The sequence below is a fragment of the Xenia sp. Carnegie-2017 genome, unplaced genomic scaffold (assembly GCF_021976095.1).
Source record: "Xenia sp. Carnegie-2017 unplaced genomic scaffold, XeniaSp_v1 HiC_scaffold_22, whole genome shotgun sequence".
Classification (NCBI taxonomy): Eukaryota; Metazoa; Cnidaria; class Anthozoa; order Malacalcyonacea; family Xeniidae; genus Xenia; species Xenia sp. Carnegie-2017.
Window position 1 is genome coordinate 11,796,209 of NW_025813485.1, and position 14,902 is coordinate 11,811,110.

At 36.6% G+C, this 14,902-nt stretch overlaps 1 protein-coding gene across 1 annotated transcript; it reads left to right on the top strand.

Annotated features, from left to right (window-relative positions):
* The first annotated feature begins 232 nt into the window (after positions 1–232).
* On the top strand, positions 233–6,986 carry LOC124445329. Its single transcript, XM_046996048.1, has 5 exons — positions 233–489; positions 2,799–3,047; positions 3,849–4,085; positions 5,231–5,494; positions 6,372–6,986. The coding sequence occupies exons 1-5, from the start codon at positions 372–374 to the stop codon at positions 6,665–6,667; spliced, it is 1,164 nt and encodes a 387-aa protein (XP_046852004.1). The 5' UTR covers positions 233–371; the 3' UTR covers positions 6,668–6,986.
* Positions 6,987–14,902: the final 7,916 nt, after the last annotated feature.

Below are 14,902 nucleotides of genomic sequence, written 5' to 3' on the forward strand. Positions count from 1 at the left end.
AATTGCACATTTTTGGATTTAAGTGGATGTGGAAATATTAAAATTCCTTTGAGCCGGGGCGGCAAAGTAATTTCTACCGTTTACATAAAATGGATGAGGCGTCATGACGTATGCATGCTTTGAAAGTGTTTACAAAGACTCTCCAAGACTCTCCCTGTTTGAACATTTTCGTGCAATCTCATTGGTCGAGTAATTGAACACTCATGGACCCTTTGTGCCACATTAGGGTGCGAGCCATTTAAACGGCACAAGTCCAAAACAAAGATCACAATATCAGCATATAACGTCGCGAGTGTTACAACGACATACATAAACAGAGAGAGCTACTATAATAACTGATCACTTTATAGCTCTATCTCGTGCTCATCAAAATGGCTCGATTTACTGAACTAATTTTTTTCACTATTATCGCGTTGGCATTGTGCGCAGGGCTGCCGGGAAGATACCACGGGAATAGAAAACAGTCTGGCCAAGCAAAATGTATTGACAGTAAGTGCGGTCTTTAATATATCAGTGTGTACCATGCTATATTCTTTTGAAGCATGTAAAATTTTTAAGTTGGCAAATGGTCGTCAGTATGACAATTGAACATTCTAGTAAAGATTACCTCGTTTTAAGTTGTACTTTTGTGGAACATGAAACGTTTTCAAATAAAATTATTATATTTGCGTGGTCTAAGTACGTCAGTATTTCACTCTCGTGTTAACTTGTTGATATCTTGGTAACATGATACTATTTCATTAAAATATCTAGAATTTTCAAGGTCGCATGCAACGAAATAGTCGAGACTCTTCCTTTAAAAATAAATAACGATACACGAATGAAAATATTGCGTTTACTAAAGTTAAAAGTTGTACTTAGAAATTATCTTCATTAAATGGAACCTGGCCAGATAAGCTACGACACGATTAAAGTTGTACGGTGTGCAATGAAGACTTTAAGCAGCGCACATGACATTATAAGCTAGACTTGTTTCATTTTATCAGTCATATTTATTTTTTATTTGAGAAGAAATTCAGTTTCCTAAAACAATTCCATCGGTAAAATAGGTTTTCATACATTTAATCCGTTGTAGTTTAGTGACATGAGCTGTGGGGAGCTCCGAGCATGTTGACATTGACTAATTAAAAAGCAAACATAAAATCGCGAAACAATTGGTAAAAACGCGAGAGATTTTGACACAGTTGAATTAAGACAGTTGTATTTTTATATGCAGAGAAGATAAAGTTCAGGCAATGGCCTTATGTGTTGCATCTTTGAACACTTTTTCAGCAAGGACCACTGGACCAGTGGACTATTTGCCCCGCAATTCAATCGGAAAAAATTTCAACGTTCAAAGTTTAAACGAACTTAACCGTTGACAATTCAAACCGTTGGTGGTTCGAGGGTATAGTCAGTGGTCGTTATTGAATGACATTTAGCAGTAATGCTAGAAAATGCAAAAAAGGAGTGCGTCCTTAGTCATTACTTATTAGCATCTATGTGAGGACAGGATTACAAACTGTTGTGAGCAATGAATTATCGTAGTGCTTTGGTGTATTTCGCATTGCGTATTTAATGCACCATGCTTCGTAATCATACATGAAGCCTTTGTCGTCTCTGATGGAACTAAGACTGATATCTGTTACAAAAAACATGCATGAAAAGATAGGTTGTCACGTCTGTGCCATTTCTTTTATTGTGTGAAAATATTTCCCGCACGGCTGTACGCCGCCTTTCCATGTACGTAACAAATACAACAAATCAATCATTAACGGAAAATTGGTTCAATGCAAAAAAAAACAGTTATTAAAAACTCTGTTATGACACCGTGGCAGGATTAATGTCCTTTGTCTATTATCGCTATTGTCGATTTAGGAATTAAGTAAGGTCATGCACTTGGGTACCTGCCAGTAGTATCACGAATGAATGAATTAAAAGTAGTCTAAAAGCATATGTTAAATGATACAGTAGAGAGAAAGCCAGGGAAGCCAGATTTTTTCTATATGGTTTGGTCATGTACATACGAGTAATAATGACTAATGGGTATACATAGGTAGAAAATTGCTGAGCTTAGAACCGCCAGATAGCAAGGAGACATAGAGAAAGATCAAAGATAAAGTATGTGGATTAAGGATAGCCTAAAAGAGGACACGAAGTTATGGTTAGTTGGGAATAGAAAATACATTAGACTAAAATAAATTGAGGCAAATATGTGATTTGTGGTTGCGATCCCTGAGAAGAGAAGCCGAAATAGAGATAAGATTTATCGTAGCTAATGCCCTAGAGAAAGAAATCTTTCATTCTTTATAATATCTTGAGCAAGCGGATGACGCGAATTTGATTGAATTGCATGAGATATTTATAAATACATTGCAATTTTCATAAAGATTAATCAAAATGTTTTTGGGAACGTACTACGCACATACATTCATTGTGTGAAAACTGAAAAAGCAAGATGTTTCACATCTGGGAACTATGAAATATAACTTATTTATTTCAAAGCCATCATTTAAGGTACATCCCCTAATTATTAGTGATTATTTATTCAAAAGTCATTTCTCTGGAACACATTCTCATCCCATTTGCCTCATAAATGAAACACACATTTTCATGTATTCATTCCACTTGTCATATATTCTTACTACTGTGTACTTGGTTTCTATAACCAACTACTTTTTCAGTGGAATAATTTCAAAGTTAACCAATTTGTATTTCTCAATCTATGTATTAACCTTTACAAGGCTATCGAACATCGCGTATAAAAAGACAGGTTTCTTGTATGTTTTTTTCTTCTTATTTCATGTTTTCCCTTTTAGGTCTAAACATATCCGATTTCAAGATTATTCCTTTGTACGAAAACGTCACGTTGACTTGTCCGATCAGCTCAGCGCATGTTTCATTTTTAAAAAACTGTGCGAAAATGAAAGATGGCAGCAAGTTCGTTTCGGGCAAATCGTTAACGATTCGCCGCTTCACATGGAGGAATAACGCCTTGTACACATGTCAAGGAACTGATCAAACGGGAAAGCTCGTTGAGTATTCTTGGCTTCTTCACGTAAAATTAAGTAAGTAACATTCATTAACATTTGTTCTTACCAACCTAACCACATGGATGGCGAAATGCAAACACGAGCAATCTGTAGCGCAAGTTTTGGGTTTCTTGGTGGTGACCAGGTCCAAATATAACACACATTTTTCTAAACTAATCACATCATATTTGCATCTTGTCATATCGAGAACACATTTCGATGAGACATGTTGTACTTTTTAATTGTGAAAGACGAAACACTGTTTATAGTTAACGTTTATAGTCAACAGAAATATCAAACAACATGAAATAATAGCGTCTTGTGTTGGTTGGATAATGCAGTATTAATAAAATACTAAAGAACCTCACTCTGAAAGAAGCCTTTCAACCAGTCGCAATGCGCAACAACGCGACACCTTGTCTGCGACGCTACAAAATTTTTGATTGCATGCGATGCGGCAATAAGCAAACGCACCATCAAGCTGCACTTTCGTTTTAGTCGCGATGACGTCAGTTCTACTATGCGCCATATCGGGCTTTATATACCTTCTTACCTTACTCTGTCTCGGGTCACTACTAGCTCCTTCGATATTAATGCTGGATACTTGTAACCTGATTATATTATGACTAAAGGACGATGTATTCCCACATCATCAAAACACGACAAGCATACGTTTTTTACGTAGTATGTGAACTCACGCTCAGGAAATTTGTACTTTGAATTTGTACTTTGACCTCGCCCTCTGCCACCTTGATTCATACACAAGCGCCTGGGGATAAAAGTCGTGCATTTTTTTTACAATCAAACGCAAACAGTTCAAACTTCTTTATCTTTTAGATTTACATAAGCCCTTGACTAAAGAAAGGCCACTGGGAAGTTACATCTTTATATCTTGTTCATACAGCTATGACGTTCTATACCATTCAAATGATCGAAATGGCCCCAAAAATCGAGTGCCTGTAACTCGTGTCAAATCTTTTTTCGGTGGTATTTATGAATTGCGCCAGTTAAAGTTGAAAGATTCTGGGTTTTACTATTGTGGCTCACGTCGAACTTTGAAACTTATGGTTAGAGGTAAGTTTGATGAGCATGGAATCAGTGGCAGATTACTAATTACGTGGCCTGTAGGCTTAGACCAAGTTGGACTTTAAGTCGGATATCTGTTCCTCCACTAAGTTCAGTCTCTTGATGACATCTGCGTTCCCTACGCTCCTTTGCCTTTGCATTTCCCAGCTTGTTTTTGTAACTCATAGTATCAACATTAAGGAATAAATTTAAACTTCAAACTGGGAAAACCCACTAGTTTATAAGTTCTGAGCATCGTGCATTTGAACAGTAGATTGTACGGTTTTTAACAGCATAAATGGTCTAAAGTAAAAAGATTTCACTGGTCCGAAATTGTAAAAACTAAAAACTAGTTATGTCTAGATACAACGGACCTCTCGAAAGCCCGGGCCTGTAGACTTCAGCCTTCTTAGCCAACTGAGTAAACCGCCATTGCATGAAATATTAACTATGAAAACTAGGCTGCCTTGTTATTTGCATTTCTCAATTACTTGAGGTTAAAGTGGAATGGCAACCAATTTTTTTTTTATTACCAACAAATATTTAAGATATTTAATAGAGAATGAATTTTATATGACATCGTAATTCTCTATAGAACTCTCCTTAAAATCACTTTGAATATAAATAAAATTGAAGAAGGGAAGCCATCTTTAATTTAAAAGCAAGCTATTGTGGAAAAATGCATGACGTCACAACAGGGCAATAATTGTTTTAGGAACCTAGAAAAAGTGATTTTTTTGTCGGGTATTTTTTCAGTGCTGCTATTAAAGCAATAAACCGAACAATGCTTGGCTATATGTTGACGTATATATACAAGACTTGTATTTGCAAAGGAACGCTTACCATGTTGTGACGTCATTTTGTTAAAACATGAAGAAATTAGCATAATAAAATCTTTACAAGATGGCGACGAACACGCTATGATTTAAATCAAAAATGAGACGAATCTTTCCACACAAAAGACAGCGATGACAAATTTTGGTGTTTTTTTTCATATTCAGGGGTAATGTACTATAATAATTGTAAAAAAATATATTGCCATTTTCCTTTAATGCTTGATGACATCAAATATACCGAAATTCCTAAACATGCATTAAAAATAGCCAAAGGCCAGTCTCGTCATTTCGATAAAGCTTATCTCTGTTCTTATTCAGACCTTCCTAAAATTACCGGACAGAGCATTGTGATTCCCGGTAATGACGCTCAATTAAACTGCAAGTATGAAGGACCGCAAAGGCTATCCTGGTATCTCCATAACAAACGACTGAAAAGCACAAAGCCGACTGGCAAAAATGTTAAGCAACATCTAAAGCTGAATGTTAAAAATGTCACCGCAGAAGCAAGATATTATAAGTGCGTCGCCGAATTTGATGGAGACTATTTACATGGAACTGCTCATGTCAAAGTTCAAGGCTTTGGTAAGTCATTAAAGTTGTGATTACAGCCAAATTTCTTTCACTGAATTTTGAAACGGCCGTGATAGGTCAATACTTGAGACGGGGGGGCGGACCAATGATCTTTTATGAATGATGTTTTACTTTGTTAGTTTATGTTGAAGTCGATTATTGAAGTCAATTATACTATAGTCCCGAATTTTTGCATGGTTAGTTCTCAAACATCGCGAATGAATTTTTTTTCAAAGTCTTATCCGGGATACCAATAATTTTTTTACCAAATATATTTTTACTGATGGAATTAGAATGTTTACACGTCTCGTCTGGCTCGTTCACACGATCCGATTGGTCGGATCCAATTTTGTCGGATACCAAAAAACAGATCGTATGAGCACATATAAAGTGAGTCTCCGACAGTCTGATTCGTCAATCTCGAAAATCGGATTGAAATAGAACTTGCTCTATTTTCATCCGACAAGATCAAAAGGAAGCTAATTTGCCTCGAACTTTTTACTCTCTATACTTCCAAATTTGATTTGGCGCGAGAAATTAGATTTGAAAAAGACTTGAAAACAAGGAAATACGCAAACATATCGATAAATGTACTTGATAACACAAATGGCTACTCCCACCACTATAAATATCTAAACGAATATACATGTCAACAAAATTATCGGACCGTCTGAACTCTGAACAAGCAACCAAAAGTGAAAACCGAAGCAATCGGATCGTGTGAACGAGTTTTTAAGTATGCTCATTGTAAATAGCATGCTTAAATAAGTGCATATGTTTTCGTATTAAAAACACAGGGTTTTAATTGCTTTGTTGCAAAATATATTCAGAAAACATAATTGGAATCTTTTTTGCAGGAATTATTGACGCTAATTTGCTCTTATTTTAGCTTTTCTACAAAAGCCCGCGAATCTTGATGACTACAACATTCGAAATATGTTTGTGATGTTTAATTGCATGACTAATCAAGGTTCTGATGCCACATATTCACTTTGGAAGAAATCATTATTACTTTTCAACAATAATTACAAAGAGGTGAAAATACCAAGTACAGACGACGGACTTTTTTTTATTTATGCGTTGCAAGACGGTGATCAAGGGATGTACAAATGCAGTGCAACGTATAAAAGTATTACTATTCAATATGAGTTTAAAGGTGGGATTATGTTACCATCCAAAACATAAGCTTTCGTACAGAGGTGAAGGAGATATACTTTGAAATGTAAATATACGCATAACATTTTATCATAAAAATGCAAACGATATAGTCCTACTACATTAACTGAATTCTCAATATATAATTTAGATAATAGAAAATTTCACAATTGTATTGCGATTTAAAAAAAAGCTTCTGAATTGGTTGTACATACTGCTATATGGGAGGGTTAAAATCAGAGTTTTTTTCTGTTTTATTTCTTTTGAAATTTGCCGTCATCACGGTTTGTAACATCTATATGAAAATGCATCTCCACACAACTTTTCTATTCGCCATCGGCAGAATTCATTTGATGTGTTACAAATTATTTCTAAGTTTACTTCGGCATTGAATTGTAATCGCATATGCTAATTGTTCTTAAGAAGTAAAAGATGCGTATTGTGTTTCCACAGGCTTATGCAAACAGGGGAGACCTTTGGGAGAACTCGAGAGCTGATCATTGAAAGCCCGAGACCGAAGGTCGAGCCTCTGCAAATATGAAAAACATCTATTATTTCGTTTCTATAATTTGAAAAAGACAATTTTAAAACAAACGTTTTTATTTTTCCTCTAAAATTTATTCATGGTTGACTTCAAATTCTCTTTGATTGACTTATTTAATTGGTTGAGCTCAGATCTGCTTTGCACAGGTTAGTGCAAACACAGCTATAACCCAATCAGCGCACGCGTTTTATTGTGTTCATTTTATAATATGATTTTCTCCCTTGGACTTAACACGAATCATACAAGAAAGATTGTATGTAATCCAGGCACGCAGGCTGAACAATTATCAAGGGGGATATTCATATATGCATGACATGGCGTATTAGTTGCTTTTCAAATCCATTGTTTTTTTACGGTTTATAAAATGAAAATATGAAAATGCCCCCGCCCTAATTATCGTTTTGGCTACGCTCTGGCTAAATTAAACTAATAGAGTGTTTGCATGTGATGTCAAAGCGGCCATGTTGGCGGAGTACATCGAAGGGCCTACGCTCAACAGAGCATGAAATTAGCATAAATTCTTTTCACCATATGCGATTTTCCTTAACATGGCGACTGATGAAAACACTGTATAAGATACAGGTAAACTTGAATTTAAAAAGCCTAAGATGGCGTTCTGGATGCATTTAAATTTCAGAAAAGATAATTGTGAAAGTTGAATGATATTTCTTGGATATGTACGCTGCAATGTCGCTCCCATGTACAAATGACATGTAAAATTAGGAATAGTTTCCGAATACCTCACCACATACGTAGGCATTTGTCTGCATGACTGACCTAAACCATATCCTTATTCCTAATCCTAACCTATCCTGATTATTGTTGGAAGTTTTTGTGGCGGGGTATTCTATATGTAAGCATCAAATTGTCCCGCGTCCACTGTCAGTCTCCACGCAAAATCCATTTTTTCTGCGAGATTGCGTGAATTTACTGGTAGTCATCCACGTTGGAAGCATGAAGTAATTAGGTAATCTACTGGTCATTGCATGCTAAGCAACTTAATGTATTTATGTAGGATAAGTGGGTAACATGAATGCTCGTAGATTTTAGATGCATATGTTGTGAACGGAAAAGAACATACAAAGACAAATAGACAATTTCAACGTAGCTTTAACGGCTTTGAGTCCAGCCCGTATTCACTCCTACACTGCAAATATCGCGTTCATTCGCTGCAAATATAATGAACGGGATTAATTCTCTACAAACGTAATTAATGAATTTGCTTAGACATGTTGTTAAAGCGTGGTTTTCACACGTGACATACAACATGAGGATATGCAAGTACAAAGGAAAATAATTCAACGAAGCGTCTGACACAATCATCGACAAAAGCAAAGGGCTGAAAGAATAAGCTCAGCACATGACATAAACGTATAAAATGAATGAAACAAAAACAAATTAAAAAAAAACTTTTTTATTTTGTTCCCTCCAGCCTCTGAAGAAGATGTGTTGCTTTGTTTTCTCGCGTGTGCTTATTTCGCTAGTGAAAATTAGACTTAAAAAGCACAGTATTATGAATAAACATTAGGACCACCTCGCTGTGCAACTTGGTTCTGTATATTATTTCTAATTGGCTACTGGCTTCAGTTAGCCATTTCATTGTTCCTATTGGTCAGAAAATGTAATTTATTGGTTCTATTATGGTGTAATCACATGGATAGTTAGATGTGCGTGACACCATTCAAAGTTTGTGCATCCACTGTTTGTTCTTTATACTATGGTGAAAGTTCGGCCTGGAAACGCCAGTGATCATATCCAAACGTTTGGAGCTTGCATGCAGAGCAAGTAGGCAAAATGGCAACTGCAAATGCGGAGAATGGGGTCGGATCTCGTCGTCAAAATCGAAAGAAGAAAAATATAGTACAAGCATCTCAAGAGATGGTGAACGCTTTTGACAAGATAAGCGAGTCGGTGAGAAGGGCTTACAACGTGAACCAGACGCAACAAGAACGTCTAAATCACAAAGTTTGGATGTTGGACAATGAATGTAAAAAATCTCTGAGCTTGTTGGCACTCGAGCAATCAAGATTCATTCGGCGCGTAAGGAAGTCCACAGATACCCTGTTTCAACAAGGAAGATTGATTCACACAAACGGACGCAAGTTATTAAACGATTATGGTGCGAGTAGAACTCGCAATGGTAAACTTCCATCACTTTCAAACAAACAGAGAAGGCACAAGCGTGAATCGGGGGAAAGCTTCAAGATAAATGCCTTATGTAAATCACCCCATACAAAACCTTATTATTCCCAACAAGAAAAAATCAAACAAGCCTCTAAGTCAATTGTTAAGCTGTCTTTGATAAAGCAAGACAATGTTAATGGCCACTTTGTGTCAAAACAATCAACTAATGAAATTTTGTCACTTGATAATGAATTTGAAACATTTGGAAAATGCAACGCCAAAAGCCAACAGAATGAAACGTTTTTGTCAAGACCGTGTAATGGAGGATTGAGGGCGATCGATAAAAACAGTATCAATTCTAATAAGTCGTTTTTGGTGCTCAACAAATCGTCATCCTTCAATGGATTTGTAGACACAAAGATCATGTCGAGAACGCTTGATGAGGACGAAATAGCTACGCGTCAAAAGGTTGCTTCGATAAAGGATCGCAAGAAAAAAGGCGACGAGGATAGACCATCAATTACAGCAGCGAGACATAAGTTTTCTCAGACAAGTTCAAGTTCTACTAGTGATGTCGATTTAAAATTCGATAAGACAACAGAAGTTCTTGCAAAGAATTATTTCCGGTTGCCACCTATAGGAAGGATTTACGACAATGTTGTAGCAGAACCAGAGAGTAAAGTGCGCACGACGACAGGGGAAGTTGACGACTTGCATGACACAAAAGCTACAAATCTATCAAAACAACGAGCTGTAGTAGATGAATTGTGGGAAAATATAGTGCATTGCCGATATCTCCGCATAAGGGAAAAGGACGCTCTCGCATTTCGAAACCTGAATAAGAATTGCGAGTGCAACTGGTGTCCTATGGTTAGAAAACAATTGCGATTGTAATTTTACAGCTCTGTGTATAAATATCTTTTTTTGAGAAGTTGCTATTGATTGATTTGTGAGCTAGTGGATTTGTTCAATAATATCATATACAGAAGTAAAAAACATATATATATATATATATATAAGTTTGAAAATTTGTAATCCAGGCATTGAATACATAATACATAATACATTGAGTCGAAAGCTCAATAAAATCACTCAAAATCCGGAGAAACTTTTATCTTTTATGTATATATATATATATATATATATTGGAAAAGACATGGCATTTGGTAATTATCATTTATCAATTAAGAAATAAACGATGTTTATTGTGTTTGCACGGGCTTATGCAAATCGAGGAGACCTTTGAGATAACTCGAGAGCAGATCAGTGCAAGCCCGAGACCGAAGCTCGAGAAACTTCACTCTGCGCACTCGATCAGTGAGTGCGTTGGAAACAAATAGAGAATTTAGTCCTTTTACGATAATAGATGTTTGAAGTATAATAAAAAAATTATTTCGTAAATTGACAATCAAGAAAACAAACCAAACATTAGTAGCACCAACTTTCAAACCAATGACATTTTCACAACAACACTAGAGATGTATCGAAAAGTATTTCGTTATAGGGCATCATCATTTAAAGTCAGTCTGGACACACGACAGCTATACCTTAATATACTTTCTAGCAACGGGTCCAATTCTCTCGTGAGACGTCGAAGAAAGTATGTCTGCATAATTTTGGTACGTGTACAATATTTCACCAAGGTTAACCTGCACAGATTTGTTTCAGCAGCTGTACAATACGTGTTGAGAATACAATGTATCACTCAAAACAAGACGTAAATAGAAACTGTAAATTTTCGACTTTATTACAAAGCCACTCGTCGGGTAGATGACAGCCATTTGGCGTAGGAATGGCGTAAATATTTGGAGAGATATGGTCAAGTACACCCAGGAATGCATTTCTTTATTCTTGACAACATATTTTACTGTAGCCTTTATCCCCTGTGCTCGGCCATGGCTTCTCGCTGTTAAATATAATATTCAGTCATATTTTTCACTAAATACTGACCAAGAGGAGCAAATTAAATGTTCTTTGAGAAAACTTTGTATAGTCATGACGGTGTTTTGCAAGATCTGGTCGATGTGACAACTTCAACATAAGCAGCATGCCTTTCATATGCTTAAATTTGGTGCGTTACATCCATTGACAAATAGATTTTTTGGTGGACGTCGTTGTAACTCTGCATTGATAGCTTGCAGTGTAAAATGGAGTTTCGTTGCGAATCACTTCAAAATTTGACATAATAGTCCTTTCTTCTGGTGGTCTCTCATAAATATCTGTAAATATTTCGGCTTGCTCTCGCCCAAGTTGTCGTCAGTGTTCGAGTAATGTTAAAAGCGCCAATCAATTTTGTCCTCTCTTCTGGTCTACTACTATTTCTTACTCTCTCTGCTATTGATATTGCTGTTGTTCTTTTCATTCACAAATCTGAATTCAGCACTATTTTTTTTAAACTATGTATCTGATTATTTACGCATAACCTTATGCTTGGTTCACTCGTGTACTGATCATAAGCTTGAACGATAAACCTTTTATTTCTTTTGCCCTGGAGGTTTACAAAAACAAAGAAATTTTTATTTAAATCTTCTTTTGTTCTTCGTTTAGATGATGCTTTAAGCGCGGGCCACACTATCGTTGAAACGCAACAAATTTCGTGATGAGCACCTTGTCTACGAGAAAATATGACGACACGGCCGAATTTGTCGACGACGAGCAAAAACACCGAAATCGTAAACGAGTGACGAGTGATCCGCTGTGATTGGACATGAAGCATCACATGACTTGAGTTGTGTGCTTAAATAAGTGTCCCTCTTGGTCGAACGAGGTACAATTAAGCACAGTATTTCAATGAAATGCTGAACCGTCATTCTTAAGTATTTACAAGGTCTCTCATAGTCTTGACGAAGCTCATGCAACAGACCTCTCGCCTTCTACTTAATGGATGGAATGCACGCAAAACGTTTTTTTGGATATACGTTGTCGTATAATTTCTTCCTTCGTTGATATTCCTCCATGCTTCTTTTGACAAAATCGTCACAGTGTGGCACCATGTGCTCGTCACGAGAGCTCGTTAACGAGCAGATCCTAACGAAATTTGTTGAATTTCAAAGATAGTGTGGCCCACGCTTTGCTCTTTTCTTTATCCTTGAACATATAGCGTATTTCACATGCTTCGTTGATTGCCTTTTTCCCATTTATTGTACAGCTTAATTTCCTCGTGCGAAACAGGTTTAAGTCTTGTTTAGACGAGTAAAATAAGAACGAACGTCGACATTTTTGTTTCTATTGTTCTTGAGGTTTATAACGACAAAGACATTGGGATTTTCTACAAATCTTCTTTTTGTTCTTCTTTTGTTCTTCTCTTAGCTTATGCTTGAACTTTTTCCGTATCTTACGCTTATGTCGTTACTTATGTCACATGCCATTTTGATTTCTCCCTTGATCTTTTTCAGCGTCAAGCTAATATGAAGTGATGTTATTGCTTAAACCGTGTAACATGGGATTTGTAGAAATAAAAGGATGTCCAAAAAGCTGCTGTGCTAAGAATTGGTTACCGTTTTCCGGATATAGACATCTATACAATGTATATGATATTAAAAGAGGGTAGCTATAAATTCTTCGTCACTTTAATGCTTGTTTTTCCTTATGATCTTCACTTTTTCAAGTGTAAGCTTTGAGTGGAAGTTTTCATGCATGGCTATCAAAGCCTATCATTATATTAACAAACACATATTCCGAGAAGAGTAACTTTCTTTATGACACTGCGAATCTGTGATTCAATGAAAAGGAACTTAAAAGTCCAAAACAAGCTTTTCAATGTATCCAAAACCAAAATCTTTTTCCTTGACATAAGTTGAGTGTTTAAAGAAAACACCTAAAAATGTAACAACAGAAAACCAAAATGTCGAAGCGCGTTTACTTGAATCATACCCTATTGGCAAGATGTAAATAAAAATGGCAAATAATAGATCTCTATATATATTTATTAAGCTAAACGAAAATTGTTCACATTTTTTTTCTACCTGTGAATGAACATGAACTAATCCTTCTACAATCTCACGGAGAATGCGCCACATTCTCTTTTGGTCCTTGTATTATCCCTCGTTAATAGCATTCCTTAGAGTACTCTTCTCACAATACTCCATCTGTATATACAAAGTTTGCAGAGTATACTTTGAATATTCTTGCAAATCTCTTGTGGTGATTGCTTCCTCTTCACTTTCGAAATCAGATTCCTTGCCTTAAAAGAAAGACGCAGGCAGTTATTTTTACATATCTTCAGCAACATCATGAACAGTTCCCACTACTATATACCACGTGAACCAACGAGTTTCCAAATTGTATATGCGATCATCGATATTTCGTTTGAACATATCTTCAGTAGACTCCGTATTATTAATGGATTGTTTTTGTATTGGAGCCTCGTTCTCGCTAGAGCTTTTATGGTCGTTAACATGCTTGGAATCATTCGTGTTTTCATTGGTCAACGAATTCTCATCCAAAACTCTCGAGCATACGCTAGGTGCTTGAACTACGTTCAATTTCTCCTCTGTCGCGCTTGATTTTGTTTCACTGTTGGTAGTTTCATTTTCAAGTATTTCTTCTACGTACCTCAATCCACGAATTACAATATCTGTCATAAATATCAGAGCATTGTTTATGCACAAAATATGCAGATACAAAGTTATGGAGAAAAATAAAATCATCTCTAACATTGTCATAGATATTACGAGTGGCGTAACAAAGTGTTGATGAGTTTTTGATATGCATTTGTCAAAACAAGCTTAAGTAACAAAGAGCGTGCCAAAAATTTATGATTGAAAATTTGCTAACGCATATACAAACACTAATTTCAGAGCTTGTTCCGTCGCAAATTAATTGAGAATTAATCTGACCATGCGTAGTCAAATGCACTAACTCTCCAAGTTCATGGTCATGGCAACGACCAACTGTATGTACTAGTACCAATTATGGAGTAAATAGCTCGCTCAGTCACAAATCATCTGCGCATGCGCAGTCTGCTTGAGCATGCACAATCGAGTTGACCAGCTGCCCAAGTTTATGTTCATGGCAACGACCAACTGCTTCTACTAGCATCGATTTTGAATTAAATAGCATGCTTAGTAACAATTTAATAGAGAAGTCATCTGCGCATGCGCTTAAGTATGCGCAGTCCACTTGACTAACTGTTGATAGTCATGGCAACGACTAACTATATGTACTTGCACTACATTTGTGGCAATTAACTCACTTAGTCGCAAATTATCAAAGAAATCATCTGAGCATGCGCAGTGGTGACTTAAATAATACCACAACTTTCGTAAGCCTTTGAATTTATGTATATATATATAAAGCCAATATTAGGTATAATAGATGTCAACTAGCAGTGGAAGCTGGGTGCGATTGGGTATGCAGTGGCTTAGGGGCCCACACTTCGGTGGCGACCGCACTCTCCCTGCGTACCCCGAGCAAAGCCAATCGCAGGTGATCTCGGGGTCTGATGGGCGGAAGCTTGCTATTGCATCTCCCAAGTAGGATAGCGTGGAGGGGCCGAAATCTCCTACCGAAACGTTAACATGCGACGTTCTAGTGCCTTGCGCTTAAGAAGGTATCGGGAAGCATGGACCGAAAACGGGGTTTTTTGCTTTCGAATT

What these genes read in the sequence shown, in the direction of transcription:
- LOC124445329 (XM_046996048.1), top strand. Translation starts at nt 372, where the DNA reads ATGGCTCGATTTACTGAACTAATTTTTTTCACTATTATCGCGTTGGCA. An exon ending in GCTTCTTCACGTAAAATTAA is followed by an intron (nt 3,048 to 3,848) that starts GTAAGTAACATT and finishes TTTATCTTTTAG; the next exon opens with ATTTACATAAGCCCTTGACT. An exon ending in TGTCAAAGTTCAAGGCTTTG is followed by an intron (nt 5,495 to 6,371) that starts GTAAGTCATTAA and finishes CTCTTATTTTAG; the next exon opens with CTTTTCTACAAAAGCCCGCG.